At 50.9% G+C, this 27,761-nt stretch overlaps 1 protein-coding gene across 1 annotated transcript in view; it reads left to right on the top strand.

Annotated features, from left to right (window-relative positions):
• The window catches only part of TXNDC16 (thioredoxin domain containing 16), a 34,632-nt gene extending 23,229 nt beyond the window's left edge, over positions 1-11,403 (top strand). Inside the window, exons 16-20 of the mRNA XM_079307825.1 lie at positions 3,060-3,144; positions 6,243-6,381; positions 6,936-7,096; positions 8,888-9,078; positions 10,041-11,403. Coding sequence (XP_079163951.1) covers positions 3,060-3,144; positions 6,243-6,381; positions 6,936-7,096; positions 8,888-9,078; positions 10,041-10,315 — 851 coding nt within the window. The 3' untranslated portion in view covers positions 10,316-11,403. The remainder of the gene's footprint in view (positions 1-3,059; positions 3,145-6,242; positions 6,382-6,935; positions 7,097-8,887; positions 9,079-10,040) is intronic.
• The last annotated feature ends 16,358 nt before the right edge of the window (positions 11,404-27,761 follow it).

The raw sequence follows: 27,761 nt of genomic DNA on the forward strand, positions 1-27,761 counted from the left end.
GGCTTGGAACAGTCTGGGGTTGTGGAAAGTGTCCCTGCTCATGGCAGAGGTTTGGAACTGGATGGACTTTGGGGTCCCTTGCAACCCAAACCACTCTGGGATTTTACAGAGAAGTTTTCATTCCCTTCCCTGCAAACAGGAGCCTTGGAGGTTTCCAGGCAGCTCTTTGTGGATCCTGTAGGATTGCCTCTTCCCTCAGAGCACATTGCATCTGCAATCCAGAATGGCATCCTCAGGCTGGGGTAACTCAGCCACAGGCAGGGGAAATTTGGGAAATTTGGGATTTCTTCTCCACCCATTTCCTGGGGGTGCTGCAGCTGTAATGCAGAACAGCCTGAGGGAGCAGGAACCTGCAGCTGTTGTGGCATCAAACCAGGCTGGAGTCAGGAGAACCACATTGTTCCTCTTACTAACCTGCAGATTTATCTGGAATTCCCAATCATTTTCTCATGGCAGAATTTCTGCTCTAACCCCGAGCAGCAGTGAACTGTGTCATTGCCATTTCTAGTGAACTGAAACAGTCCTGCTAAAAAAATCCTGGATGTTTTCCAACCCTTAGCATCAGGACTATGTTCAGAAGCTATTTGGGGGGTCTGAGCTAAAAGAAGCTTGGTAGAAAAAAATCCTAAATAAAATTTACTAGGATGTATTCTGAGGGCAATGAACGAGCGTTTTCCTGGAAACTCAAAAGAATTTTTAGGACAGAAATTTGGTTTAGATGCAAAAACTGGGAGACTTTGGGAAGTAAAACTGTCCTAAAGCCTCAAATATCCCTGATCCCTGGTGCCTCACAGGGTTTGGCAGCATCAGTGGAAGCCAAGTGAGGAAGGAACAAGAGATGCTGCAGGAGCAGAGTCAGGAGATGCCAGAGGGATAAAAAGTGGGGCTCAGATCCTGCTTCCCAAAACTCTGCAGGGATTTTAGACCCTTCCTCATCTGGATTCTTTCTTGTTCCCAAATCAGTGAAGTTGTGCTTGTGCAATTCAGGACATCTGGGATCCCAGCTCAAGGAATGTGCTGCAGAGCATGATCAGCCCCCTCAGGGAATTAAATTGTGCTTTCATGGGGGGATTAATTTCCTAGGAAATGTTTAAATATATTTTTTGAAGTGCTTCCTGTCTGCAGCAGAACTGTATGAATTTGGGGGGTTTTGGGTATGATGCAAAGAACCTGTCACTGGAGAAATATAGGCTGGTGGGGAGCTCTGGGTCTAGTACTGCCAGAAATAGGGAAAAATTTGGAAGTGGAGGAAAAATTTGGGGAGGGAGGATCTCATCAAGGAATAAGCCTGAGATTGTTCTGACTTAGGAGGGAATTCCTGCAGCCAGGGCTGACCCAGGGCAGCACTTCAAGACAACCTCATATCTCAAGTGAGGGTTTAAAGCTTGGTAAAGGAATTTGGAAAGGGAATTTTTCTTTCAACACTGATAAAATCAAGTAACCAAAGACCAGAAGAGCTGGAAAGCAACATCCAAGAATGGTTTCTCTGTAGCAGCTGGAGAGGGACTGGGGACAATGACCTGGAGGGACAGGACACAGGGAATGGCTCCCACTGCCAGAGGGCAGGGATAGGTGGGATACTGGGAAGGAATTCCTGTCTGGGAGGGTGGTGAGACCCTGGCACAGGGTGCCCAGAGCAGCTGTGGCTGCCCCTGGATCCCTGGGAGTGCCCAAGGTCAGGTTGGACAGGGCTTGGAGCAGCCTGGGGCAGTGGAAGCGTCCCTGCACATGGCAGGGAGTGGAATTGGATGATTTTTAATATCCCTTCCAACCCAGACCATTCAGAGATTCTATGATAATGACTGAGCCCTCAATGAGCCACTCCTTCCATTAAAAAAGGAAAGCAGTTTAAATGAAAGTTTATGGGCCACATGGGAAACAGTGGAAAATACAACTTTGAGTGTGGCTGCAAAACAGGAATCAGAGAACCAAAGAGGGACCAGTTGTGAGGCAGCTCCATCCTTTGAGCTCTGAGTCACTGGTCCCAGGAGCTTGGGCTGGCCAGCTGTGCTGTGACAGTGCATGGTCTGAGGAACAGTCACTGTCTGTGACAGCAATTTATATCATATTTATATCTGAGATACCCCCTTAGTTCTCAGAGAAAACCTGGCTTCTCCAAAAAGTGACATTTCTGCCTCTCCTTGGGACAGAAGAGCCATTTTTGTTGCTGTCAGTTGCTCAGTGCAGAGGAGGAGGGGGGTGGTGGTGTTGAAATCCTCCCTGTTCTCACCCCACCTTTGGCAGCAGCTGTTTGGAGCTCTGATCTCTGCATTTCACAAGCTCCTCACAAAGCTTGGCTGTCCCATGGATCCACTGCACAGCCAGGCTGGACAAGGCTCAGAGCAGCCTGGTCTGGTGGAAAGTGTCCCTACCCATGGCAGGGGGTGAAACAAGATGAGCTTAAGCTCCTTTCTAACCTAAATAATTCTGGAATTGTGTGAAATGGGAGGGTTTTTATAAGGGAGGAACCCAGCTCTGCAGTTTTGGAGCTGTGCTCTCCCTCTGAGCTGTGATCAAGAGAGCCCAGTCTGGTTTTTTTCCCTATCCTACAACAACCCCAGTGTGCTGGGAGGAGCTGGATAAACCAAGAACACTTGAGGGAAAGGCTGGTTTATCTCCAGGCTCTTAGCCCTACTCCAGTAAAACCATCATCCATCATTTCTCAAAGGTCACTGGGATTTATAAGATTTCTGTTTAGACTTAAAATTGGTCTCCTGTTTCCAAGAACGCTTACAGACTGTAAATCCTTAAACACATTTCATTTTCCAGCAGTGCCTCTGTCCTGCACATCCTGGAGGCTCAGTGCTGGTGGCTAAAGAGCAAACACTCTTCTCATAATGGGAATTTTCCCCTGATCTTTACTCTCTGCTTGCTCCTCCTCCCATGGCCTGCAGCCCTGAACTGTAGTAATTTCTTGTGAGCCTCTAATCCTGGTTTAGATCTTGAAATCTGCTCTGGCAAGATGTTATGTATGCAAAGGCATTGATCAGGTTTCCAGGAATAAAAACCTCAACACCTCTCTTTCTGTTATTTATTCTTGTATTTTTGTCTTTTTCCAGCCAGGGAAACTTTTGAAGAGGCAGGAAACATCCTAAGTGGCCACGTAAGGATGGGGATGTATTTTGAAGATGATGCCTTGGCTTTGTAAGTGGTTTCTATTTTTCTCTGGGAAGAATTGAAGCTGATCTGCACTTAGTGAAAGGCAGTGCCTGGAACAAGTCCCTGTGCTGAGTGACAGCTACAAGTGACATTTTCCTGCAGGGAGATGGGTCAGGAGTCATCCAAAGGGAATTGTCACCTTGGCCAGTGATTCTCAGGCTGTCCATGGTCACCTTCCTGCTGTCCATGTTCACTCTGGGTGTTTTCAGTGCTTCAGCCACCAGGGATGTGGTTGTTGTGTTCCTCACACAAACAGGAGCAAATAATGAAAATAACAAACAGGCTGGAAAAATGATACCATCAGTGTGTGAGGGAAAAAAATTCTTGCCTTTCTCTTTCCATGAGAAAAAAAAAAAAGATGGATAGTCACTGCAGTGCCTTCCCTTGCTCTGGTGGTTGCCCCCAGTTGCCAAAAAAAGAGGGTGCTTGTGACTATTTGGGCTAGGAGTGGAGTGGACATTGAGTCTGGGTGCTGGAAAAGGCTTTGGGAGCTGGGAAATAAATGCTGTCTTGCCATGGAGCTGCATTCCTGGTGGAATTGCATCCCTGATTTAAGCCAAGTGGGAGTTAATGGGATCTTACCTGTGTCATGAAGACTCCAGGTTGGAATGTGAGAGGTGCTTCAGTGCCTACAAATGCTACTGGATCCAGGGGGAATCTCCATCTTGCCCTGGCATCTCATTTCCATCAGGAATTAGCTGTCAAGGCAGAGTTAAAAATCCCAGGAGGTTCTTGACCTGTTTTCCAGGTGTGGGTTTAACAGGCTGCAGTGCAGCAGGGAATTATTTTCATTAGTTCCTCAGAGGTGTGATGCATTCCTCATGAGACATGGACATTTTTGTGGTGAGAATAAAAATGCAGATACCTTGGGAATACATCTCTATTAACCAAACTGCTCCAGGAATCAGTTAAGACTTTTCTTCCCTGAGGATTTCAGCCCAGCTGATAGAAGGAAAAAAAATAAAAATGAAAGGACAGGGTGATCTCTCAAGGTACCAGTAGAAGAAGCCTGCATTCTCTCAGAGCTGACACATGCAAGAATCCACCTTCCTGCTCCTGCTCCAGGAGTCTGCAGCCTGCTCCTGTTGAGCAGGAATATTTAGTGCAGTTTATATTGATAGTCCTTCTGCCACATTGGGATTTTGGCTGTGATTTGTGGGTGAAGCTACTGTAGCTGATGGGCTTCTCAAGTGTAAGCAGAAAGTAAACACTTACAGGAATTCCTTATGCAAGAGCCAGGCTCACTTCCCTTGTTCAGAAAATGAGAAACCATTCTTCAGCTCAGTGCTCAAGGAGAAAATATTTGTGGCTCCCAGGTCACAGCAAGCTGATTTCCCCTTTGTGCATCTTGCAGACCTTTTCCAGAGAACAAAAGCTACAGGATACACAAAGGCTGCTGTCAGCAAAGCTGTTTGCTCAGCAGGCCCCTGCTGGGTTGGCCACTAATGAAGGGGAAAAGGGGCATTGAGGAAGAAATGCTTTGCATGAGGTTGTTATTTGCTTCCACATCGATGTCAGGGGTTCCTGCCAAGTATTGGTTTGCAGATGGTTTTGATAGAAATGCAAGACTTGTGTTACCCACTCAATGGTCCTGCTGTATCAACAGAAAGCAACAACACAGCCTTCAGTACCAGGAAGAGGAGAAGGGATTTCAGGATTTGGTGATTTTCTGGCAGTATAGAAGATATTTCCTGATAGAATCATAGAGTAGAACCCCAGAATGGTTTAGATTGGAAGAAATCTAAATCTAATCCACTCCTACCCCCTGCCATGGGCAGGGACACCTTCCACTATCCCAGGCTGCTCCAAGACCCATCCAGCCTGGCCTTGGACACTTCCAGGGACCCAGGGGCAGCTGCTCTGGAATCCTCTTCCAGTGCCTCACCACCCTCACAGATGCTTGTCAAAGGCTGCTGAACAAGGTGATGTATTTTAGATACAGGGAATAGGAGTCCTCACTCCTCTGAGCCATAACCAAGCCAAAGAATCTCTTTAAAACCCATAGAAGTTTAATAAGTTCCAAATGCCTGAATTAAGTGTTTTTTAGGGTTTTGCTTGACTTAATCAACTGTAAATACATCAGCTCACAATGAAGTTTGCAGTGGGTGTGTGATAGAGGTTGGTAAAGGCCTCCATAAGAGTTGGACACCATGGAAATAAATTATGTACAGTTCCCTCCTTGCTGTGTCATTGATGACCTGAAGAAATTCTTCCCTGTGAGGATGGGAAGGCCCCTGGATCCCTGGGAGTGTCCAAGGCCAGGCTGGACAGAGTTTGGAGCACCCTGGGACAGTGGAAGGTGTCCTAGCCATGGCAGGGGTGGAACTGGCTGAGCTTTAAGGTCCCTTCTACCCCAAACATTCTGGGATTCTTTGTTGTCACAACCTTTGAAAAACAAGCCAGACATGCCTCCCAAAAGTGCAGAGGCAGCTGGTTTCCCCTGTCACACCCTTCCTCTGGGCAGTGCCATCTGAGGCCTCCAGGGCTGAAGTTCCTCAGACTTCCAGAAAATTGCTGTCCTGGCTTGGTGTTCCCCCTGCCCTTTCATTGCCCAAACTTCTCCTATTTTTGCTTTTCCCACTTTCTCAGCTTTTCTTTGAATACCTTGAATCATCTTACCAGAAGGACACTGTGGAATGAAGGATAATCTGGATAAACTCCACCAAGGGTGGCTGGGTGCAGCCTGTGTGTTTTGCTCCAATGTGAGGCTTGGACTTCACAACATTTTTGGGATTTTCATTGAGAAAAAATTGGATCTCCTGGAGGTTGTTTTGTGTGGGTTGTGTCCTTTGGATGGAATCTGGGACCTCTGTTTGCCTTGGCTGGGGAGGCAGAGTGAAGCCCTGGGTGGGAAAATGGAGGAGAAGCAGGAATAAAATCCCAGAATGGTTTGGCTTAGAAGAGACCTTATAGCTCATCCCATTCCACCCCTGCCATGGACAACACTTCCCACTATCCCAGCTTGCTCCAACCTGGCCTTGAACCTTTCCAAAGATGAGACATATCTCCAGGGGGATGCCAGCTCTCTGTGCAGCATTTTTGGGGTGTATCCAACCCCCCCTGTGCCCATCCCTCTTTTTCAGATCCCAGAAATACTCAGTGTCCCCCCCTGCCCTGCTCCTCGCCCGCAGCGGAGGCCACGGCGTGGAAGGCATCACTCTGTCCAAACCCAGCCTGCAGGACATGCTGCAGATGATCAGATATCAACTGCTGGACAAGTTTGTGAGTAAAAATAAAATCAAAATGTCCTTTTTTTTTTTCCATTGCAGGCATTTGCAGAGCCCTGATTATAGTGTGGAGTTCCACAGAACGGCCGTGGCCGCTCATTATTTTTATCGTGCTGAGTTTGTTTTCAATTTTATGACTTGGAGCAGGGAGTGGGGACAGAAATCTGCTGTTTGCTGGGTGGTCTTGTAGCAGGAGACCCTGGAGTTGAGGGACTGAGAGTCACTCACCTGCTGCAGCAGTGGCTTGGCCTTCCACAGGATCTGTTCCCATGGAACCGGGAATTTTTCCATGTGCCTTTTGGAGTCTCTCCCTGCTCTGCTGACATCCCCATCTCCAAACTCACAGCTGCTCCCACACTTGGGTTCTTGGCTTGTTCTTTGGGTTGGGCAAAGACATCTCCAAGTGCTCCAAAATCCCAGCTTCCCACATTCCACAGGGACACTGCAGCCTTGCTTCACCCCTGCACTCTCATGTAAGAGCAGAAAGTGGAATTTTCTCCTGTTTTCTCCTCCTCATATCCCCAATTTCTTGTTTATTTTGTCCTGCAGCCAGAAATCACTGTGCCAAATCTGCCCCAGTACCTGCAGCTTGGAAAGCCCTTTCTCATCCTGTTCAGTGCTGGTGACATCAGCCAGGTGGAAAGCAAGGAAATGCTGAAGCTGGCAAAAGGAAAACCCCAGCAGGAATTTGTGGCTTGCTGGTTGAACCTGTGAGTGTTTGAAAATTTCTCCTTTCCATTAACTCACTCTGAGCCTTGCAGAAAAAAAAACCAAAAAACAAAAAAAAAACAAAACCCTGAAGTTGCAATTACTGAGAACACGAGCTGGTAATGTGATTATTTGGTCTGAAATCATCAGGAGTTGGGAGGTCAAACCATTGAGCAATGGTTCACTCAGTGTTCTGGGCAGCTGCAAAAATTGCCTGACAAAGTAAAATTAGTAAATATTTAATTGATTGCAGAAATCTTCTTCAGTAGAGGAAAATATCCTCTAGTCCTTGTAGTAGCTTGACCCTGGGTCTGGTGTTACTGTATTTTTGTTGCATGTGGGAAGAAAAAAATGGAAGTTTGCCCTCCTGGAATGTCTTATGGTGATTTTCCACCAGCAATTAGAGGGGATTGACTGGGGAAATAAAGTTTTCACATGAAGGTTCAACCAGACGCCCCATAAGATAAACTTAAAAAATATTCAAGCAGCAAAATTAATTCAAGACCTAAGATATAGAAGATTGTGGGAAAGGGGATTTTTTTAAAATCCTCCTCTTCTTAGTTGCATTTTGAGTTTTTGGCCTCTATTTGTTTTGCCCAAGCCCAGAGAAACTTCAGTGGTTTAATCATAATGTGTTTGAAGTCTGGGAAGGGCTGTCCAGCGTGGGCTGGAGCTACTGAGGGGGAAAATGCACATGTGCTCAGAGAGAAGGGGACTGGGCTGCCAGTAATGCAGCAGGAACAAGAGCCCTGGAACTTCCCCACCTACACATCTGCCTTTGCTCTGCCTGCCTGAGACACAAAAAGCCTTCCTGTGCCAGAGCAAAATGGCACTGCCACAAAACAGGGCAGAATGCCAGGGTGGTTTGGGGTGGGAGGGAATTAAAGATCATCTCATTGCACCCCTGCCATGGCAGGGACACCTTCCACTGTCCCAGATATCCCATCCAGCCTGGCCTTGGACACTGCAGGGATCCAGGGACAGCCACAGCTACTCTGGGCACCCTGTGCCAGAGCCTCACCACCCTCACAGCCAGGAATTCCCAGTTCCCAATATTCCACTCATCCCTGCCCTCTGGCAGTGAAGCCATTCCCTGTGTCCTGTCACTTCATGTCCTTGTCAAAAGTCCCTCATCCTAAAAAGAGTCCCTCATTCCCAGGGCAAGAACCAGCTCAGACCTGGAGCCTCAAAACAGTGCTGGAATGTCTCAGCACCTTTGTGAGCTTGCTGTCCCTCTGTCCTCTTTCCACTCTCTCTGTGTCACTTGAGGAATTTGCCTTTCCATCCCTGTGGAATTGTTGTCACCATGGGGCAGTGGCAGCAGCTGGGCTGGAAGGAGCTGGCAGCTCTCCCTGCAGTCAGGTTCTGACCCTGGGGGCTGCAGGAGCTGTCCCACTCTTGTCCCACCTGTTCCTAGAAGCTGAAGGTGGAAAACATCTCCCACCTTCCTACAGAGTTTGTCCTGCTCAAGGATTTCTTCACACATCCAGGCTTTGTCAGCTCTCTCTCCATTGGATCCTAACAGGTTCCTTAAGCATCAAGCTTAGAGAATCCTGGAATGCTTTGGGTTGAAGGGACCTTAAAGCCCATCCTGTTTTTCCATGGGCAGGGACACCTTCCACAATTCCAGGTTTCTCCAAGCTCCATCCAGCCTGGCTTTGAACACTTGCAGGGATGATACTTCTGCAATCCAACCAAATTGTGCCTTGCTGGCTGGGACCTAAGGGCTTTGTTGGTTTTTTTGCCTCTCAGACCTGGTGTGCTGCCAAACCTGATTCTCCTCTTCCCAACAGGAAGAAGACTCCAGTGGGATATGGGATCCTGAGGACCTATTTTCCCACCACACCTTCCTTGCCTGTTCTCCTGTGGGTGAACCTCCATGCTGGGGGTCAGGTATTCAAGTTCCCATCAGAGCAGTCCATCACTGAGATGAACATCTTATCATGGCTGGAGAGGCTCCAAGCAGGACTGGAGATTCCCAGCAGTAAGTGGACACAGGTTTATAACGTTCCCAAGCACACACTGTGAGCTCCAGTCTGTTTATGAGAAGATACTACATGCAATAAATTGTCTGCCCTGGAATTTAATGATGGAAAAACCAGCTCTGCTTGTTAGAGCTGGAGAAGTACAAATAGTCCAGCCAGGAGAGAATGCCCACACTCACAAGTTTGCTTTGGGACTGTTTAATGCTCAGAGCCAAACGTGGATAGTTTGGAATTGACATCTTTTCCCTGTGATAATCCCCAAATCTGGCTGTGTTTTCCCATTCTCAACCACAGCTTGCTAATAAAAACCCTCCCAGCTCCCAGCTGTCAGTGTAAGAAGTAGCTGCTCTTTAGGCACCTTCCTGCATTTTTTTTTTAATAGGAAAGGATGAAGAAGCTGGTGTTTTACTGGGGGCTTTGGGACATAAGGGGTTGGCTTGTTCTGTGGAGCTTTTCACTGCATTCCTGGTGTCTTGATGAGCCTGATGAGGCTTTGGAGGAAGCCAGAATGGATCTGCCTTCCTCAAGAGAGCTGGAGAGGGACTGGGGACAAGGGATGGAGGGACAGGACACAGGGAATGGCTTCACTGCCAGAGGGCAGGGATGGATGGGATATTGGGAATTGGGAATTCCTGACTGTGAGGGTGGGCAGGCCCTGGCACAGAGCAGCTGTGGCTGTCCCTGGATCCCTGCAGTGTCCAAGGCCAGGCTGGACAGGGCTGGGAGCAACCTGGGATAGTGGAATGTGTCCCTGCCCATGGCAGGGGTTGGAGTGAGATGATCATTAAGGTTCCTTCCAACCCAAATTGTTCTGTGCTTCTGTGATCTTTCAGAAAAGATTTTAAATTTTGTATTCATTAGAATGGGGAGGAAGAAAGCCATTATTCCTCAGAAAGGGAAATATCCTTGGAGGTGGGGCATAACTCTTTCCCTGCTAACTGGGACTGTCTTTGCTGCTCAGGTACTTTGTCTGAGGAAGATTGGAAGCCACCACTCCCTGCTTACGACTTCCTGCAGATGATGGAGCATTCTGTGCCTCACCCTGGGGACACCCCGGCACAGCACCCGCCCAAAAGCCCCGGAGGGGACACTGCAGGAGGGGACACTGCCAGCCGGGAAGAGCCATCCCAGCAGAGCACGGCAGAGGAAGCTGCCTCCCCTGGGAGGGGCCTGAGGGGGACAGCCCCGAGGATGGCAGCCAGGGACAAGCAGGGCAAGAGGCACAGCGAGCTCTGAGAGGTGTGGGGCTGCCCTGGAAAACATCACACTCTGCCAGCCTTTTCTGCAAGGAGAAAAGTGGTTTCAGCTGTCAGGGAGTGCTGAAGGGAAAGGCCACTCCCTGCTGCAGAGTGCTGGGGGCTTCTGATGCCAGGAACGTGTCTGTACATCCCTCATGCTGTTCCCTGGCTGCTTGTTCAGCAACAAGCTACACTGGGAAAGACAAATCAGCCCTGCCCTGTAGATTCCCCAAGGCTCAGAGTCACTCAGTTGTCCCTGAGCTGGAAGGGGTGAGTGATTCCAAGATAAAAAGCCCATTTCTCTCCTCCCTGGTTGCAGGAGAAGCTCTGCTGATGTGTGACAGAAAATCCTGCAATTCCATCTGCACTGAAACCAGCATTCCACCACCCCAGGGCTGCTCCAACCAGCCCCCAGTTATTTTAACACCTGACTTGTGACCTGAATTCAGGGGCAAGAGGAGGGTCTGATGGGAGCAGATTTATTTCAGAGGCCAGAGCTCAGGTCACACAACAGTCCTGAATAGCTGGGACAAAACTCTGCCAGCAAATCCCAAGGCTGGGCAGGTTGGGAGATGGCTTTCCTCACTGCTGGCATTTTCTTGGGCACAAGCCCAGGGGGTTATTTGCAGCCTCCATTTGTCTTTGCTCTCAGTGACAGCAGTGAGGTTGGTGCCTCCTGAGCTGGGAATGGTGCAGGGAGCAAAGTCTGTGGAAAGCTGTGCTGTGGAAGAAGGGAGGGAGATGAAGGGCAAGGCTGGACCCTTCCAAGGAGGGATGGAGCTGCTTCACATCCAAAACTTAACTGGGGAAATGCAAAGCCTGAGGAAGTGGATTTCCAGCCTCTGCACATCTGGGGACAAGAAATGGCTGGGGGTTGAAACTAGATGGGCTTTAATGTCCCTTCCAAATGATCATCCCACTCCCTTCAATGAACATCTTCCTTCCACAGCACTGCTGGGTGTCAGATCCTCCTCCTACTCCTTAGGGCTCTGAAATTTCTGGGAAGAGGAAAAAATGCTGATAAGGGATGGCAAAGAGCATTGCAAACTCTCTGTTTCTCATTCTGCAAGCAGCACACATGGCTGTGAGGCTTCTGAAACATCCAGAAATAGATCATTATTCCTGGGCTCTCCTGGAAGCCCTTAATTGAGAGAGACCATTTTTGGACTGAAGGCCTTGAGCCAAAATGTATGTATTTAAAGGAATAAAGTGCAGCCTGCTGATCAAAGGCATTATTCCCAAGGGAAGGGTGTGAGCTGATCCTTCGTGTGTTCCCGTCATTGCTCCATCAGGTCCTTACACTGCTGAGTTCCATCAACTCTACATTGCTCATTTCCCATCCTGTCCCTGATCATCAGCATCAAATCCCAGAATGGGTTGGCTTGGAAGGGACCTTAAAGCTCATCCCATCCCTGCCATGGGCAGGGACACTTTCCACTATCCCAGGTTGCTCCAAACCCCATCCAGCCTGGTCTTGGACACTCCCAGGGATTTGGGGCAGCCACAGCTGCTCTGGGCACCCTGTGTCAGGGCATCACCATCCTCACAGCCAAGAATCTTCCAATTATCCCATCCCCACTGGCAGTTTGAAGTGCAATAATTGGGTTTTTCATTACATCCAGTAAGCTCCTCTGCATCTCTTTTGGGTGGTGGGAGCAGGGGGCCTGTGGTGGGTGCCCCTCATCAGCAGGATCCTTTCCCTGCTCAGGGTTTGTGGAAGACAAGGAGCATTCCCATGTCCCCTCTCTTATCCACGTATCCTTTTCCAGGCACAGCCCTTCTCCCGTGCAGGGCTGGGGCAGGAGTTTGTCACTAGGGGTCAGTGCCACATCTCTTTGTGCCTTCACAAATCCCTGCCTCTCCCAGTGCTGCTGGACTGAGGCTGGAGCATCACCAGAGAGTGCTGGAGGTCAGGAACAGCTTCCCAGTGGGATCCTGCTGGCTTCCTCTCCATCATCACCAGTGGGATCCATCAGCTCCAGCCTCCCAGGCTGAGCTGGGATGCTCAGAGCTTTGGGCTGAGTCCACTTTGCTGGTGCCAGTGCAGAGACTTGGGAAGGGATGTGGTTCTCCATGTCCCATCACTGCCAGAACCCAGCTGTGGGTTTGCTCTGGATGCAGGCCATGGTCCTGGACCACATCAGGTGACTTTGGGTTTCTTGGGGTTTTATTTTTCAATACCAAATGTCTTTTCCACTTTATAGCCCAAAATCTGTGGAGGCAGAAATGTGCCAGGTTATGTATGGACAGGGGGAAAATATTAAAGATACTGAGGGCAGTTTGATGGGGTCTGCATCCCAAAGTTTCCTCTTCCACCAGAGGAAGTGCTCCAGCACTTGGCTGTTTCCAACACCTCCAGCTCTGGAGGGCAGAGCAGAGCAGAAAGAAACACCCTGAGGGTGTTTATGGAATCAATCACAAAGTGGTTTGGGTTGCAAGGGACCTTTAAAGGGCATCCAGTCCAACCCTGCCATGGGCAGGGACACCTTCCACTGGACAAGGCCACCCCAATTCCCATCCAGCACAGCCTGGAGGTACAGCCTGGGGTGAGGAGAGAGGCAGAGGGGGCAGAGCTCCTGTTCTGGAGAGACAGAGTGATTCCCAGGAGGCTGGAGGAGCAGGACCTGTCCTGCACACTGAAGATCATCAACCTCCCTGTGTCAATGCTGCTGCTCAAGTGATGTGAGATCACCTCCACAATGATGTTATCAGCTCACTCTTCAACCGTGTAGCAATAAAAGTCGTGTTTGTCTGGATAAACCAAAACCACAGCTCTGCCTCCCTCGGGGGTGCAGGCTCAGCTGAAGATTTCCTGGCTGATAAGGATCAACTGTGGCTCCAAACCTGGTGGGACTTCATTTCAGTGGACATTTGGATGTGCTTCAGGAGCCTTTCAGGGAGTGTTTTAATTATCAGAAGATGAAACAAAGATACACACACACCCAAAAAAGGATTATGTGCTTGTCCTGAAAGCAAAACAATTTATTGTTCAAAACAACAGGAAATTCTCTTTGCACTCCTTGTTGGCCCTTCCAGCTCAGGATATTCTGTGATTCCCTGGTGTGTCCCCATCCTTAAGGAACAACACAAAGCCAGGCTGGCAGCAGTGCTCACTACAGGGCAGAGAAAATATTAAAAGTATCTGTGGTGTTTTCCATGTTTAAAAGCTTTTAGAAGGAGTGCTCTCAAAACCGTGGCACATTGGAAGCAATCACAGAATTTCTTCCAAGTTTTTCACCCTTTGATTAGAACCAGAGTGGTTGTCTTGGAATGTAGATTTTCCTAACTGGCTGCGAATTTCCAAATTCCCAACCCATCCTGGATTACTGATGAGCAGCCACAGTCCCTCCTGGCAAACCTGGTGTGGGATACAGCTGCAGGATGGCAGAAGAGGCAGGACAGGATGCGATCCCCGGCAGGGAGATGCTGCCAGGCAGGAGCAGAGCCCCGGGAAGGACAGATCTGCCTGGACAGATTCCAGCAGCGCTGCCAGGATGTGGAGCAGGACAAGACCTGGTGAGCTGGCTCATGTCCCCTGGGCTGGGTGGGGACAGTGACAACCGATGCAATCCATCCTGGTGCCCTGGATGTGTTCCCTGTGCCCTTGGCATCACCTGAGGGGATGGGGAAGGATCCCGCAATGTCCATCATTGCCTGTGTGACCCCACCCCAGCGTGTCCCCACCCCAGGATGTCCCCACCCCAGTGTGACCCCACCCCAGCGTGTCCCCACCCCAGGATGTCCCCACCCCAGTGTGACCCCACCCCAGCGTGTCCCCACCCCTCCCAAACCAGCTCCCGAGCCCACACAATGCCCCTGCTGCCTGTCAAACAGGGACAGTCTGGGGACAGACAGACAGATGTCGGTCCAGGGGTGGGATGGAAGAGGTTGATGCCAGAATAGCAGAGGTTAGGGGCTGTGCTGGGGAAGGGGGGGAGCAGTGCAGGATGGAGCTGGATGTGAGGGAAGGGGTGGTGGCTGAGCAGGATGGGGCTCCTCATGACATATGGAGGCTCTTTCACCTCTGCCTTCATTGCTAAAAATACAAATGGCCCAGGAAAGTACCCCCAGCCCCCAGGGAAAGTACCCCCAGCCCCCAAGCTGTTGCTTGCAGGGTGGCCAGGGTGGGGTCTCCATCCCTTCTGGGGGATGGACAGGACACCACTGGCTCCATCCTCCTGGAGCTGGAAGATCAATCCAGACCAGCTCCTCACAGAACACCTTCTGTCTCTATTTTCTCTCCCCACAGACGTGTTCCTGGTACTGCACTCGCAGCTCTGCTCTCCTGCTCCATTCCCACTGTGCAGGCTGAGGCTGGAAGAGCAGCACCCCCAATAATCCCTTCCCAGTGCCTTTCTCAGGAGCCCCCAGGTTCTGTGGGGCCCTGGAGGGAGCAGGTCCCCTTTGGGACATTGTTGCTCATTGTCCATTGTTCCCTCTGGGCTGGCTGGGAGCGATAAGTGGGGACAGGGCAGCGCTCGGTTCCTGCTCCCGACAAGTTATTTCCCGACCTCTCCTTAGGTAAACTCAGCCCTTCACCTCCCTGAGAGTTTGCTTTGCTCTCCCTCACCCCTCCAGCACGGCGTGGGGCCCAGGAGAGCAGCCTGCCTCTATTAATAGCCCATGGAATTGCCAAATGCCTCCTGTGTGTTGAAAGAGTGGCTGCAAGCCCGTGAATCAGCTCCGTGGTAATGCATGGGACAGTTCCCCAGCCTGGCTGTGCTGGGAAAGCTCCCGGCTCTGCCCCAGCCCTGCAGGGCAAGCTGGGCTCTGCAGTGGGGAGGTGGGAATCCAGGAGGGGCTGGGAATTTGGAAATTCGCAGCCAATTCGGAAAATCCACATTCCAAGACAACCACTCTGGTTCTAATCAAAGGGTGAAAAACTTGGAAGAAATTCTGTGATTGCTTCCAGCATCCCACGGTTTTGAGAGCACTCCTTCTAAAAGCTTTTAAACATGGAAAACACCACAGATACTTTTAATATTTTCTCTGCCCTGTAGTGAGCACTGCTGCCAGCCTGGCTTTGTGTTATTCCTTAAGGATGGGGACACACCAGAGAATCACAGAATATCCTGAGTTGGAAGGGCCAACAAGGAGTGCACAAAGAGGGGAGATGGGGAAGAGCCCATCAGATGGGATTTCTTGGCTTGCTGGCAACACAAGTGGTTCTGTTGCTAAACTCAGTGTTGTTCTCTGCACTGGCCACTGCCTGAGCTTGCTGTGCACATGAATCCACAAAGTAAAATCCAGGAGCCCCAGAGAGGCCAAAGCCATGGAATCCTGGAACCACTGAAGTTGGAAAAGTCCTCTGAGATCATCGAGTGCAGCCATTCCCCCAGCACTGCAAAGTCCCACCAAATCATGTCCCCAAGTGTGTCCACACAGCTTTTAAATCCCTCCAGGGATGGTGGCTCCAGCACTGCCATGGGCAGCTCCCCCAGTGCTTGGCAACCCTTTCCCTGACAGCCAATCTAAATCTCTCCTGGAGCAACCTGAGGTGTTTTTTTCTTGTCCCCAGGGCTGAATCAGGCTCTTGGGGTTGAAATCCCTGGTGTCCCTATCCCAGCCTTGCTCCATGAGCAGTCCTGCCTGGAGGAGAGGGCAGAGCAGAGCCTCTGTGCAGAGCATGGAGCATCACCTCAGGCTCCTGCTGAGTTTGAAGTCTTGGAGTCTCCTTAAGTTGGGCCTGTGAGTGATTCAGGTTGGTGAGTGGGAGCTTTGCAGGGCTGAGGTGACTCCCTGTGGATCCTGGTGTAGGGACACAGGTGGGAGAAGGGACCCATGGGGAGAGGTGGGATCCTGGATTTGGAAATACAAGGGATGCTGCACTGGGAGAGTTCAGCTTAGCACAGCAGGGAGCCCCAGCTGTGAGCAGGGGCAGGCACCAACACCAAAGCAAATATTTGGAAAGGCAGTTGCTGCCCAAAAATAGCTGGAAAAGCTTTCAGGAACAAAGCTGGAACTGTGGGCAGCTGCCAGAGTCCCCCAGCCCAGGACAGAGATGAGAAAGGGGAATGACCAACATCTGTTCATGAATTACCCTTCCTGTGGCAGTGGGGAGATCTGTGGGGCTGCTTTTGGAGACATCCCACCCCATGGACCTGGAAACTAAATGGGGGAAAATAGCATCATCTTCCTTGTCAATACAGGGATGCTGAAATGTGGGTACCAGCAGCCAGATAATCTCATTTGCTCATAGAAATCAGGTGACAGAGGGATGGAGCAGCTTCCCCACTCCAGACACCCAGCTTGGAGCTCAGGAACCTCAGAGCTGGGTGTAAATCCAAGCAGGCAGCAGGGCCAGGCACCAGGAATATCTGGCTGGGATTCCTTGCCAGGCAAATGTGTCCAGAGTCAAATCCTGTCTCTTCCTGAGCCATCCCTGGGCTCCTACATTTCCCTCCTGCTGAACCCAGTGTCTCTCCCCAAACCCCTACACACTCCCCAGGAAGGGCACAGCCCCAAAAGGACACGAGGTGTGTGACAAAACCCATCTCCAGGTGTTGGGGGTGAGCTGAGAGCACAACCAGGGTGGCACCGACTGCTTTGAGTCACTTGGCTGTCCCCTCCTGGGTCCCGCCCTGGTGACACTCATCCTTCCTTCTCCTTTCAAGAAAAGCATGAAAAAGATGAGCTGGCAGCTCTGCCACAGCATCCTCAGGGACTCTGGCTCCCGAGGGACAAATCCCAGCAGCTCCAGGGCTCTGCCCCTCCTGCAGCCCCTTGCTCTTCCCTGGGGCTGGGGAGGAGGCAGCAGTGAGGCTCCACAGGCTCCAGGTGCAGGCAGGATCCTGTTTCATTCCTTCTCTTCTCTGAGGCCAGACCGAGCTCCTCACCAGAGTCTTCCCTTCCAGGGATGCACTCAAAGTGCTTTTGGAGCTTAATTAAGTGCTGGCTTAATTATAGGGCTGGCTGTGACATTCCTGTGTCCCACCTGGCAGTGCTCCATGTTCCCACTCATCCCCGTCCCTGGGGCATCAGCAAAACCCAAAATCCATAAATAAACAGCCACCAAAACCCACCCTGTCTGTTTATCCTCACTCCATGATTCCAGTGGTGCTGGAGGCAGGAGCTGGGAATGTCTCTGGCTTCCAGCTTGGACATGATGCTGCAGCCTTGGCTTGTTGGATGTTGGGAGATTGGTCCCAAAAGGTTTGGAGGTCCCAGCATTGCCTCCTGTGTGGCACCACCACCATCCCCAAAGACACCAGGGTGGCCATCCTGGGTGGCACCTGCAGCAGAGACCCCCAGGGTGAGGGTGGCATCCAGCCCTCCTGTCCATCCAGAGGGACACACAGTCCTTTCTCCCAGTTTGGAATTGGTGTTTGCAGCTTTCTGGGAGAAAAGTCCCAGCAGGGACTGTCCCCACTGCTGGGAATGGGCAAACAGGGATGTCTCTCCCTGGCAGCAAAGCAGCTGAGGAGAAAGCCATGGAGAGTGAAATGGGAGGGTGGGAATGTGATTCAGGCTGTGTCACCCCAGGGCTGCCCTGGCTGGAGGAAATCCCTCTTTGATTCATGGCCTGGGAAGGGCTGTGGCTTTTTGGGTGACCCAGCCATGCCACCCCACAGCAGATGGGACAGGGTGATGGGACACTGCCAGTGCCAGTGTCACCCTCACTGGGGCAGCCTGGCCCTGGAGGATGCAGGAACATTCCAGGGATGACACACAGCTCACCAAAATGCTGCTGGGCTGAGTAAGAGGAAAGCTGGAATTTTCCCCAGCAGGGATTTCTCTCTTCCTCTCTCGCAGCCAGCAGTGCTGTTTGCAGGAGTCTGCTCCAGCTGGGACAGGTCTCACATATTTTACTTTATCTGACTTGACTCTGCAGTCTGGTTCCCAGGGAATGGGAAGGGCTTCCCAACACAGCCCAGCACAGCTCCTGATGGCAGAGCTTCAACTATTCCCCATGTCCTGCCGTGTCAGAGGGGCCAGCTGGCTGCAGTTCCTGACTTTTCCCCCTGCCAGGACACCCCCTACCCCCCTTGCCCCCACAAGGTGTGTTCCCCACCCATGGACAAATCCCTGGATACCCCCCAAGTGCCTTGGGGCTGGGGATCCCTTCAGAAAGGGGCTGGATTGGCTTTTGGGAGCCACAGTCCAGCTCCAGCTGAGGTTGTTCTGGCTTCCCTTATCCTTGGACTCATTCCCTAAATCCCAGCTCATGTCTGCTGATGGAGACAAGCTACAAAGAGTCCTTCAGTGTGAGCCAGCAGGGCCAGCCCTACACATTCCTGTCCCCAAGCAGCTCCCCAAGCAGATCTATGTCTTTAGGATATGAGTTAAAGCCATTTAATCACAAGCCTCCTGTTGTCCATTTCCTTTGGACCTCCTCAGCTTTCCATGATTTTTTTTTCTTGAGCAACATCTCTCTGAGATCCCGGGGATGGTTGGGGATTGAGTCATCAGATGCAAGGACTGTGTAACCCTGCTCTGCTCTCTGCCACTCCATGGATCTCCCCTGATCCCCCAGAGTGCAAACCCCTCTCTGCACCCTCCTGTGTAGGGAATTCAGTGCTCCAGTGAGGCTGGGAATGCCCTGCTGCTTGATATCTGGGATATGGAGCCAGGCTGGGTGAGCTGGGGGTGCTCACCTGGGGAGGAGAAGGATCCAGGGAGAGCTCAGAGCCTAAAGGGGCTGCAGGAGAGCTGGAGAGGGACTGGGGACAAGGGATGGAGGGACAGGACACAGGGAATGGGACACTGCCAGAGGGCAGGGATGGGTGGGATAGTGGAAACTGGGAATTCCTCCCTCTGGGAGTGGTGATGCCCTGGCACAGGGTGCCCAGAGCAGCTGTGGCTGCCCCTGGATCCCTGGAAGTGTCCAAGGCCAGGCTGGACAGGGCTTGGACACCCTGGGACAGTGGAAGGTGTCCCTGCCATGGCAGGGGATGAGATGAACCTTAAGGTCCCTTCCAACCCAAACCATTCCATGATTCTATGACAGGAGATAGTTTTTATTAGACTTACAGGCAGTTCCATTTTTTACCAGATGGAGAAAAGTGACTTTTTGTCCCTCCCAGCCCTCATTCCCAGCTGGCAATGCTGAGATTGATCACTTTATCCTCTGCAGAGCTCAGCTCTTGCTCATCCCTCTTTGCTCTCCTGGCCATTGCCCTCTCACAGTGACCTCTGCCTGCCCTGTCCTGCTCTAATACCCCCCAACATGAGGCTCTGTGGGATTTTCCAGCCCACAGCAGCTGTTGGTCTCTGTTGGGAATGTCCCACAGACTGGATTTGCAGCCAATTCCTTGTCCCCTTCCATCCTGGCTGTCCCCCCTGGAATGTGGCTCCCTGTGGGAGACACCAGCTCCCCTCAGCTGCTGCCATCCCCTAAGAGGGCAGGGATGTCCTATTCACAGGAGGACAAGGACACTCTAAAAGGGGTTTAGACCCTCTGTGAGGATGAGAATCCCACGATGATCCCCTACAAGGACAGAGATCACCCAGAGAAAAACAGGGACCCTGATGCCAGGACAAGGATCTCACAGACAGGATCTTCCCTGCAAAGATGGGGATCCCAAAAGTGCCCCCTGTCCATTATGTGGACAGCCAGCAACCTTCTCCTCTCAGGAAGGAACCAGTGAAAGGGGTGAAAGGGCAATTAATTAGGATTTTAAAAATGCACTGGGCACTGCTGTGTGAAGGAAAGTCTGAGAGAACACACGCCTGCAAGAAGAAATCCTCCCTGGCTTAGCACATCCTTCTAAAAACACACAATGACTTCAGAAAAATGTGAGAAAACACATTTTCTCTCCCCAGAGGGGAAAAAAATAGAGAAAAGCAGCAATGTGATGGTGGTTGGTGACTGGACCTCAATCCTTGTGCTGGCAGGGGGTGGGGAATGTGCTCCAGGGTGGGGGTAGCAGATATCCCTGGGAGCATCTCTGCCATGCTCAGGCAGAGCTGATCCCCCTCCAAAAGTTGCCAGATGCTCAATATTTTCTCCAGTGCCCCAAACAGAAGGGATGTTACACCCCTGGGCCCTGCAGCCCCCTCTCAAAGGGAGATTTTTGATTATAAACATTGTAAATCCTGATTTATTCCAACAAGTGCTGCACATTAATCCCAATCATGAATAATTAAGGGAGCAGCTCTTGTGAAGCTCTGGAGAAGTGTTTGGCACTGTGGGAACTCTGGCTGCTCAAAGCTGATCCCAGTTTCTCTGTGCTGCAGTTGGAAGTGGCAGCAGTGGGATGCACTGGCAGGAAAATGCCCAGGGAGGCAGAACTGGCCTGGTTTGAGCAAAAAAAACCAAAACCCAACCAAGAGGAAAGTGTTGAGCAAACCACTTGGGGAAGTACCTCTGTGAGGGGGAAAGAGCTGCTGGAAGCAGCAGATGTCCTGCCTGGATGTCCTGGTGTTTGGTTTTGATCCCTGAACCCTCTCAGGCACATCAGGGCTTCTGCATTTTGCTGTCCCAGGATATTCCCAAACTCCAGTTCCCACTGGATCTTGTAGGGAATGCTCAGGTTTGCTAGGGCTGACCTGGCTGCCAAAATTGGGGAATGCCAAAGGTAATGAATGGAGGGACGATGGCAAAATGCCACACACTGAGAAACCAGCTGGGCACAGCAATTCCAGTGTTCAGACACACCAGGACAGAGCCTGGAAGCTTTTTCCTTGTCCTCTTTCCCCTTTTCCTTTTACCCTTTGCCCTTTCCCATTCCATTCCCCTTTTCCTTGTCCCTTGCCCCCTTTTCCTTTCTCTTTTCTTTTGCCCCTTTCCCTTTTTTCTTTCATTCCCCTGAACCCCTTCCCCTTTCTTTTGTTCCCTGTCCCTTGTCCCCTTTCCACATCCTCTTGCTCCATTTCCTCTTCCCCATTTCTCTTTGCCTTTCCCTTATCCTTGTCCCCTTTTCCTTCCTCATTTCTCTTTGCCTTTCCCTTGTCCCTGAACCCCTTTTTCTTTCCCTTTTCTCCTCCCATTTCCCCATCTTCCTTCCCTATCCTTTATCCCTTCTATCTTTTCCTTTCCCTTTTCTCTTCCCTTTCCCCCATCCCCTTCCCCTTTCCCTTGCTCTCCATCCCTTATCCCCCTTCCCTTTTCTCTTGCCCCCTTTCTCCTGTCCCCATCCCTATTTGCAGAGCTGCAGGAGCTTTGCAGAGGCTCTGTGCTCCTCCTCATCCCCATTGTCCCTCAGCAGACAGGAGGGATTGCAGGAACATTCTGGGATGGTGGTGACCTGGGGGTGCTGGAGGAAGCTCCACAGCTTTCCAAAGCAGCCCCTCAGCAGGGCACAGGCTGCTCCTGCCTTCCCCAGGCATTGATTTGCTGGGAGTGAATCCCAAAGACTCATCCTGATGGATCTGTGCCTCAACCCAGCCTCTGCAGAGCCCTCAGAGAGACCTCACAGCTCAATTCCCAGCTCCAGTTGCATGGCAAAGGTCTGGAGCAGAGGAAACAGCAGCTGCTCATGACAAATAAATGTTGTCTGGTGTACACATCCCCTCCCCATGACAAACCCCCCTGCTCTGCAGGGCCAGAGCTCTGGTAGCACGAATGTCCAGGGATAAACAGGCTCCAAACCGCCCTGGAATGGCTTTTTATAAACAGAGACTTCTCTTTTTAACCCTGTTCAAAACCCTGTCTGCTTTGATGTTTCCCATCTGTGCTGGCTCTCACCATTTCCTCCTGCCCCCACATGAGCAGATTGATAAAGCTTTGTCCCTGCTGTGGTGTTTGGGATAGTGGGGTCCCAATAAATGACATTCCTGGTGGGTTTATCCATCCCAGTTCTGCCAAGCACTGCTGTGCTGCTTATCCAGCACCTTCCAGCTGCAGAGGGAGGAGGGTGGTGAGGAGAGTGATGCTGGAATGGGTTTGGGGAGGATGATGGAATGGGTTTCTGGAGGGGAAACTGAGGCACAGCAACCATAGGATCCCAGAATGGTTCATTTTGGAAGGAATCTTAAAATCCCATCCCATTCCAGCCCTGCCATGGGCAGGGACACCTTCCAAAATCCCAGGTTGTTCCAATCCCTGTCCAGCCTGGCCTTGGACACTTCCAGGGATGGGACGTGCCAGACCTGAGGGCTGGAATTTTGGCTATGGCAGGAGCTCACTCCCAACCCAGCTGCTCAGAAAAACATCATTTTCAGGTGGTTTTTCAGAGAGTTTTTCATTCAGCCACAAATTGACACCTTCTGCATCTGGAGCAGCCCAGTGGGAACCACAATGAAACCAGAGCCACAGTGCTGGGACATGAAACCCTACAAAGATTTATGGCCTGACTTGCTTGGAAACCCCAGGAGCTTTGCTCTCCTCCTGATATGAGCTCAGCTCACAAGGCTGCCCTTGGGGTTCTGCTTTTTCCTAATAAGTGTGGGTTTTTTTGGGAGAGGTCACAGGTTCATCACACTGAGCAGGATGGTGAGACATCCTCCACCATGCCTTGAAGCTTTTATGGCCCCTATAAAACCCAGATGCTGGATGTGAGTTTGACACTGTTTAGTCTCTTGGTTTGGAAGATTTAGCTGGATTTGGGAACAGCCCCAGCCCTGACAGATGGGCAGCATTTCCCCATGGGTTTGATGGACTTGGATCTTTGCACATTTCAGGGAAAGCCAGTTAAAAATAAAAATCAAAATCAGTCTGGCAGGGAAACCCTGGAGATTTCCAGGAGTGTCCCCAACACATTGCCTGCCTCAGGCTGTTAAACAGGGACATGAAGTGCCCCTCCCAAACCTCTGGAAAAGCCTGTGGGCTCCAGGAAAGTGCAATCCCACCCTCCCTGCAGGATGCATGGAGAGCAGGGAGTTGAATATAAATCCCCTCACACCTCATCTGGAGGCTCTGCAGGGCCAGGACTTTCTCTGGGGGTGAGCTGGGCACAAACAAGAGTGGCCCTGGACACCCAGTCCCTCCCCGAGGCACAGCCACTGTATTTTTAGCTCCATGTCCCAGTCAGGCTTGTAAAACTTTCCCTTCTTTCTGTTTTCAGTCACTTGTGGATCATCTGGGAGCTCTGGCTGGATTTTTCCCAGTCCTTCTGTTTGGTTTTCTGGTTGGATGTCTCCCAGATGGAGGGGGGGACTCTGGGGGGATTCTGGGGGGGAGCTCTGTTCCATCCTTTGCCTGAGTGTGCATTTTGGATAAAGGATGGATCAGGGAATAGCAGGGATTCAGGGATACAGGAGTATAGGGAATAGCAGGGATGCAGGGATACAGGGATACAGGGATACAGGGATACAGGGATGCAGGGATGCAGGGATGCAGGGATACAGGGATACAGGGATACAGGGATGCAGGGATACAGGGATGCAGGGATACAGGGATGCAGGGATACAGGGATGCAGGGATACAGGGATGCAGGGATACAGGGATACAGGGATGGAGGGATAGAGGGATACAGGGATGCAGGGATGCAGGGATGCAGGGATGCAGGGATACAGGGATACAGGGATACAGGGATACAGGGATGCAGGGATGCAGGGATACAGGGATGGAGGGATAGAGGGATACAGGGATGCAGGGATGCAGGGATGCAGGGATGCAGGGATACAGGGATACAGGGATACAGGGATACAGGGATGCAGGGATGCAGGGATACAGGGATACAGGGATACAGGGATACAGGGATGCAGGGATGCAGGGATACAGGGATACAGGGATGCAGGGATGCAGGGATGCAGGGATGCAGGGATACAGGGATGCAGGGATACAGGGATGCAGGGATGCAGGGATACAGGGATGCAGGGATACAGGGATGCAGGGATACAGGGATACAGGGATACAGGGATGCAGGGATGCAGGGATACAGGGATACAGGGATGGAGGGATGCAGGGATACAGGGATGCAGGGATGCAGGGATGCAGAGATACAGGGATACAGGGATGCAGGGATGCAGGGATACAGGGATACAGGGATGCAGGGATACAGGGATGCAGGGATGCAGGGATACAGGGATACAGGAATATAGCTATTCAGGGACACAGGGATACAGGAATACAAGGATGCAGGAATACAAGGATTTAGGCATTCAGGGATACAGGATCCAGCCCCATCCCAGGATCCTCCAGCTCACCCTCCCAGCACACTCAGCTCCATCTGTGAGGAAAAATGAGCAGCAGGAGAGCTGCAGTTCCATGGAATCATGGAAAACAGACATTAAATCCCATTTTATTCCAAGCCTTGCCATGGGCAGGGACACCTTGCACTAAACCAGGATGTTCACGTTGTTGTTTTCTGTGTCAGAGTAAGAGAAAAACAGAGTTACATAAGGAAATGTCTGGGCACAGCCCTTCAAAGTGAGGAGGTCACACCCACAGCTAAAAAAAATTAGTTAGACTTGAGAAATGGACAGTTTATGGTAAACTGGGGAAAAGTCATATGAGAGATTCACCCCCTTGCAAAGCTGAACCCAAAAGCCAGAATGAAAATTGTTATTATTATTTGTATTGTTAAAAAAAGCTTGTAAATTCAAGGCTCTGCTGGGAGAGCTAGGAGTATTCACATGGAGAAGATTTTTGGGTCTCAGTGTTGGGTGCTAGGCTCTGATTTTAAGCCTATGAAGTTTGGGATACCACAAAAAACAAAACACCAAAACAAACAAACAAATTAAAAAAAAAAAAAACCAACAAAAAAAAAAAAAACAACCAAAAACCTGGAAAAGGCTGATCCCTCTTTCAGAATGGTGACCCAGAGGAGTCAGAGGAAAGGTTTCCCATGAATATGAGGGGATGCAGAGGTGCAAAACCAGCTGCAAGAGCAGAAGGCAGCTGTGGTGAAGCCAAATGTGACTTTGTCCTGTGTCATGGGAAGCCCTGGAACCACAGCAGAACCAGATGGGAAGCCCAGCCATGCCATGGCCCCATAAGTCACTTCCTTGGCTAATTAATGGAATCCAATTTAACTTGGATCACACCCTCTGGAGCCCAGGGAGGGCTCCTGTGCCTGGAAAGGCAGCTCTGCCTCACTTCCAGCATCCCAAACTGGTGCAGCAATTCCAGAAATGCTCTGTAGGAATGCTGGGCTCAGACACACCACTGCACCCATCCCACTATCCCATCCCATTATCCCATCCCATTATCCCACCCCATCCCATCCCATCCCATCCCATTATCCCATCCCATCCCATCCCATTATCCCATCCCATCCCATCCCATCCCATCCCATTATACCATCCTATTATCCCATCCAATTACCCCACCCCATTATCCCATCCCATTGTCCCATCCCACCCCATTATCCCATCCCATTCCATTATCCCATCCCATCCCATTATCCCATTATCCCATCCCATTTTCCCATCCCATTGTCCCATCCCATCCCACCCCATTAACCCATCCCATTATCCCATTATCCCATCCCATTATCCCATCCCATTATCCCATCCATACCCCACCTTTGTAGGGTGCTCCCAAACCTTGCCCACATTTCCTGACCCCCCTGAATGGGGTGGACAGGATTTTATGGCCCCAGTAAAACCAGAGCCAAAACAGCCAAAAATGAGAATTTCCTCCCTGCTGAGAGCACAGAAATGAGATGTTCCAAACAACTCAGGAAAGGAGGGAGGAACAGGGAAATGCTTTTCCTTTCTTCTCCACTCTCCCAAAATCCCTATTTCCCAAAACCAAGGCGTGGCATCACCATCATTGGGGGATGGAGAGGGATTTTGGCAAGGGGCTGAATGCCAGAATAAGGGGATTTCCACTGGCAGAGGTTAGGTGGGATATTGGGAAGGAATTCCTGGCTGGGATGGAATTCCCAGAGCAGCTGTGGCTGCCCCTGGATCCCTGGAATGTCCCAGGCCAGGTTGGGTGGGATTTGGAGCAGCCTGGGACAGTGGCAGGGGTGACACTGGATGGGATTTAAATTCCCTTCCAACCCAAACCATTCCACAATTCTCTGTCAGATTTTGGAGAAGATCCCCACTCCCTCATCCCTCCAGCCACTGTGGAAATCTCACCATTTTTAGGAGTCTGAGGGGCAGCTGATGCTCCCTGTTGCCTCCTGGGAGCAGCTTTACCCTCCCTCCCTCCCCTCCAGCAGCAGATTCCCAGATGGAAATTCAGGATTAAAGACCTGCCTGCAGCTTCCCTGCACCAGCAGGTTTCCGGTGTGGGAATAAAAAAGTCATTAAGGGCCAGCACAGACAATGAAATGAAACTTTGTCATCTTGTATTTGAGCTGAGGGAGCTGATGAGAGGCAAATTAATTTGCTTTTTCCAAAGGCTGCTGCCTGACGTTAATAAAAGCAGCATTTTGTGCAGGCTCATGGCTCAGCATGCAGAGATTCACAGTCCTTGTCCTCACACAGCTCTGGGGAAGGCTCTGCCTCTTTTCTCCTTTGCAAGCAGGGAAAGGAAGAGGTTTTTTTTTATTCCAGAGCTTGGGGGTAATCCCTGCCCAGCACCTCAGGATGCATCCTGGCAAAGGGACTCAGTTTAAGGAGTTCTTCTCCTTGCACACATCAATTTCTCTTTTATTTTGGCATTAAATTGATGCAAATCATTTCCCTGAGCCAAATTGCCAGGATTGCTGTCCTGATGGTTGGGGGAATGACTCTGCTGCAGCAAACAGCAGATCCCAGGGGATGGATGCTGGGAGGTTCTCTCCCAGCCCTGCATTTCCTGATCAGGAGCCACAAACCTCCCAAAAAAAACCCCAAGCAACTGGTAATTAGTGGTCAGCAGAGGAGCTGGGGGCTGGCAGGAGAGAATCTTTGGATTCTGGGAGAATCCTGCCTTTGGGTTGTGCCCCAGATGCTGCTGGCTTCTCTTCCCACCCTGTCACGTTCTGTCCCTGCAGGATGTGACCTCCTTGCCATTTCCAACATTTTTCCCATTTTTTAAAAATTTTTTCTTTCTGTCTTTTGCATGCCAGGCAGCCATTCCCTCTGGCTTAGAGGAGAATTAGGCAACTGGTCCTGAAATTCCAGCGTGAGCAACCAGGTCATGACCATCCAGATAAATAAAACTCAAGGACTCAAGGCTCTTCCCAAATTTTTTTGGCTCCTTTTCCAGCTGAGCACACCCTGAGACACGAAGGGAGCCCAAAAACTCAGCCCAGAATGTGTTTTTCCTGCTGCTGTGTACATGGAGGAGGGAATAATTTGGGAAGGAAAACTGTGCCCTCCAAATGGATGATGCCAAATTTGGGTTCCCAAGGTTGGCACCAGGATTGGTGACATTCCATTGGTCCCAGCTTCACCCCCAGGGGCAGGCACATCTGGAAACCCTGTCCCTAAAATTCCACACCCCCTGCAAAGCCCCCCCAGCCACAGGGTGCTGCCAAAAAAAAACCCATTTGAGCAACAGCAGCCCCTGCCTGACATCTGCCCACACTCATTTGGGAGGCCAGGAAACTTCCTGTGGATTTTGGCTGCCTGACAGAAGTGACCTCAACTCTGCCTTTTTTTAGGGTGGGTATTTTTGGGGGTTGTGTTTTGATAACAGGTGGGAGGTCTGTGCCTGGCTGTGGGACAAGCAGGTTTTAGGG

This window comes from Erithacus rubecula, assembly GCF_903797595.1.
Source record: "Erithacus rubecula genome assembly, chromosome: 6".
Lineage (NCBI taxonomy): Eukaryota > Metazoa > Chordata > Aves > Passeriformes > Muscicapidae > Erithacus > Erithacus rubecula.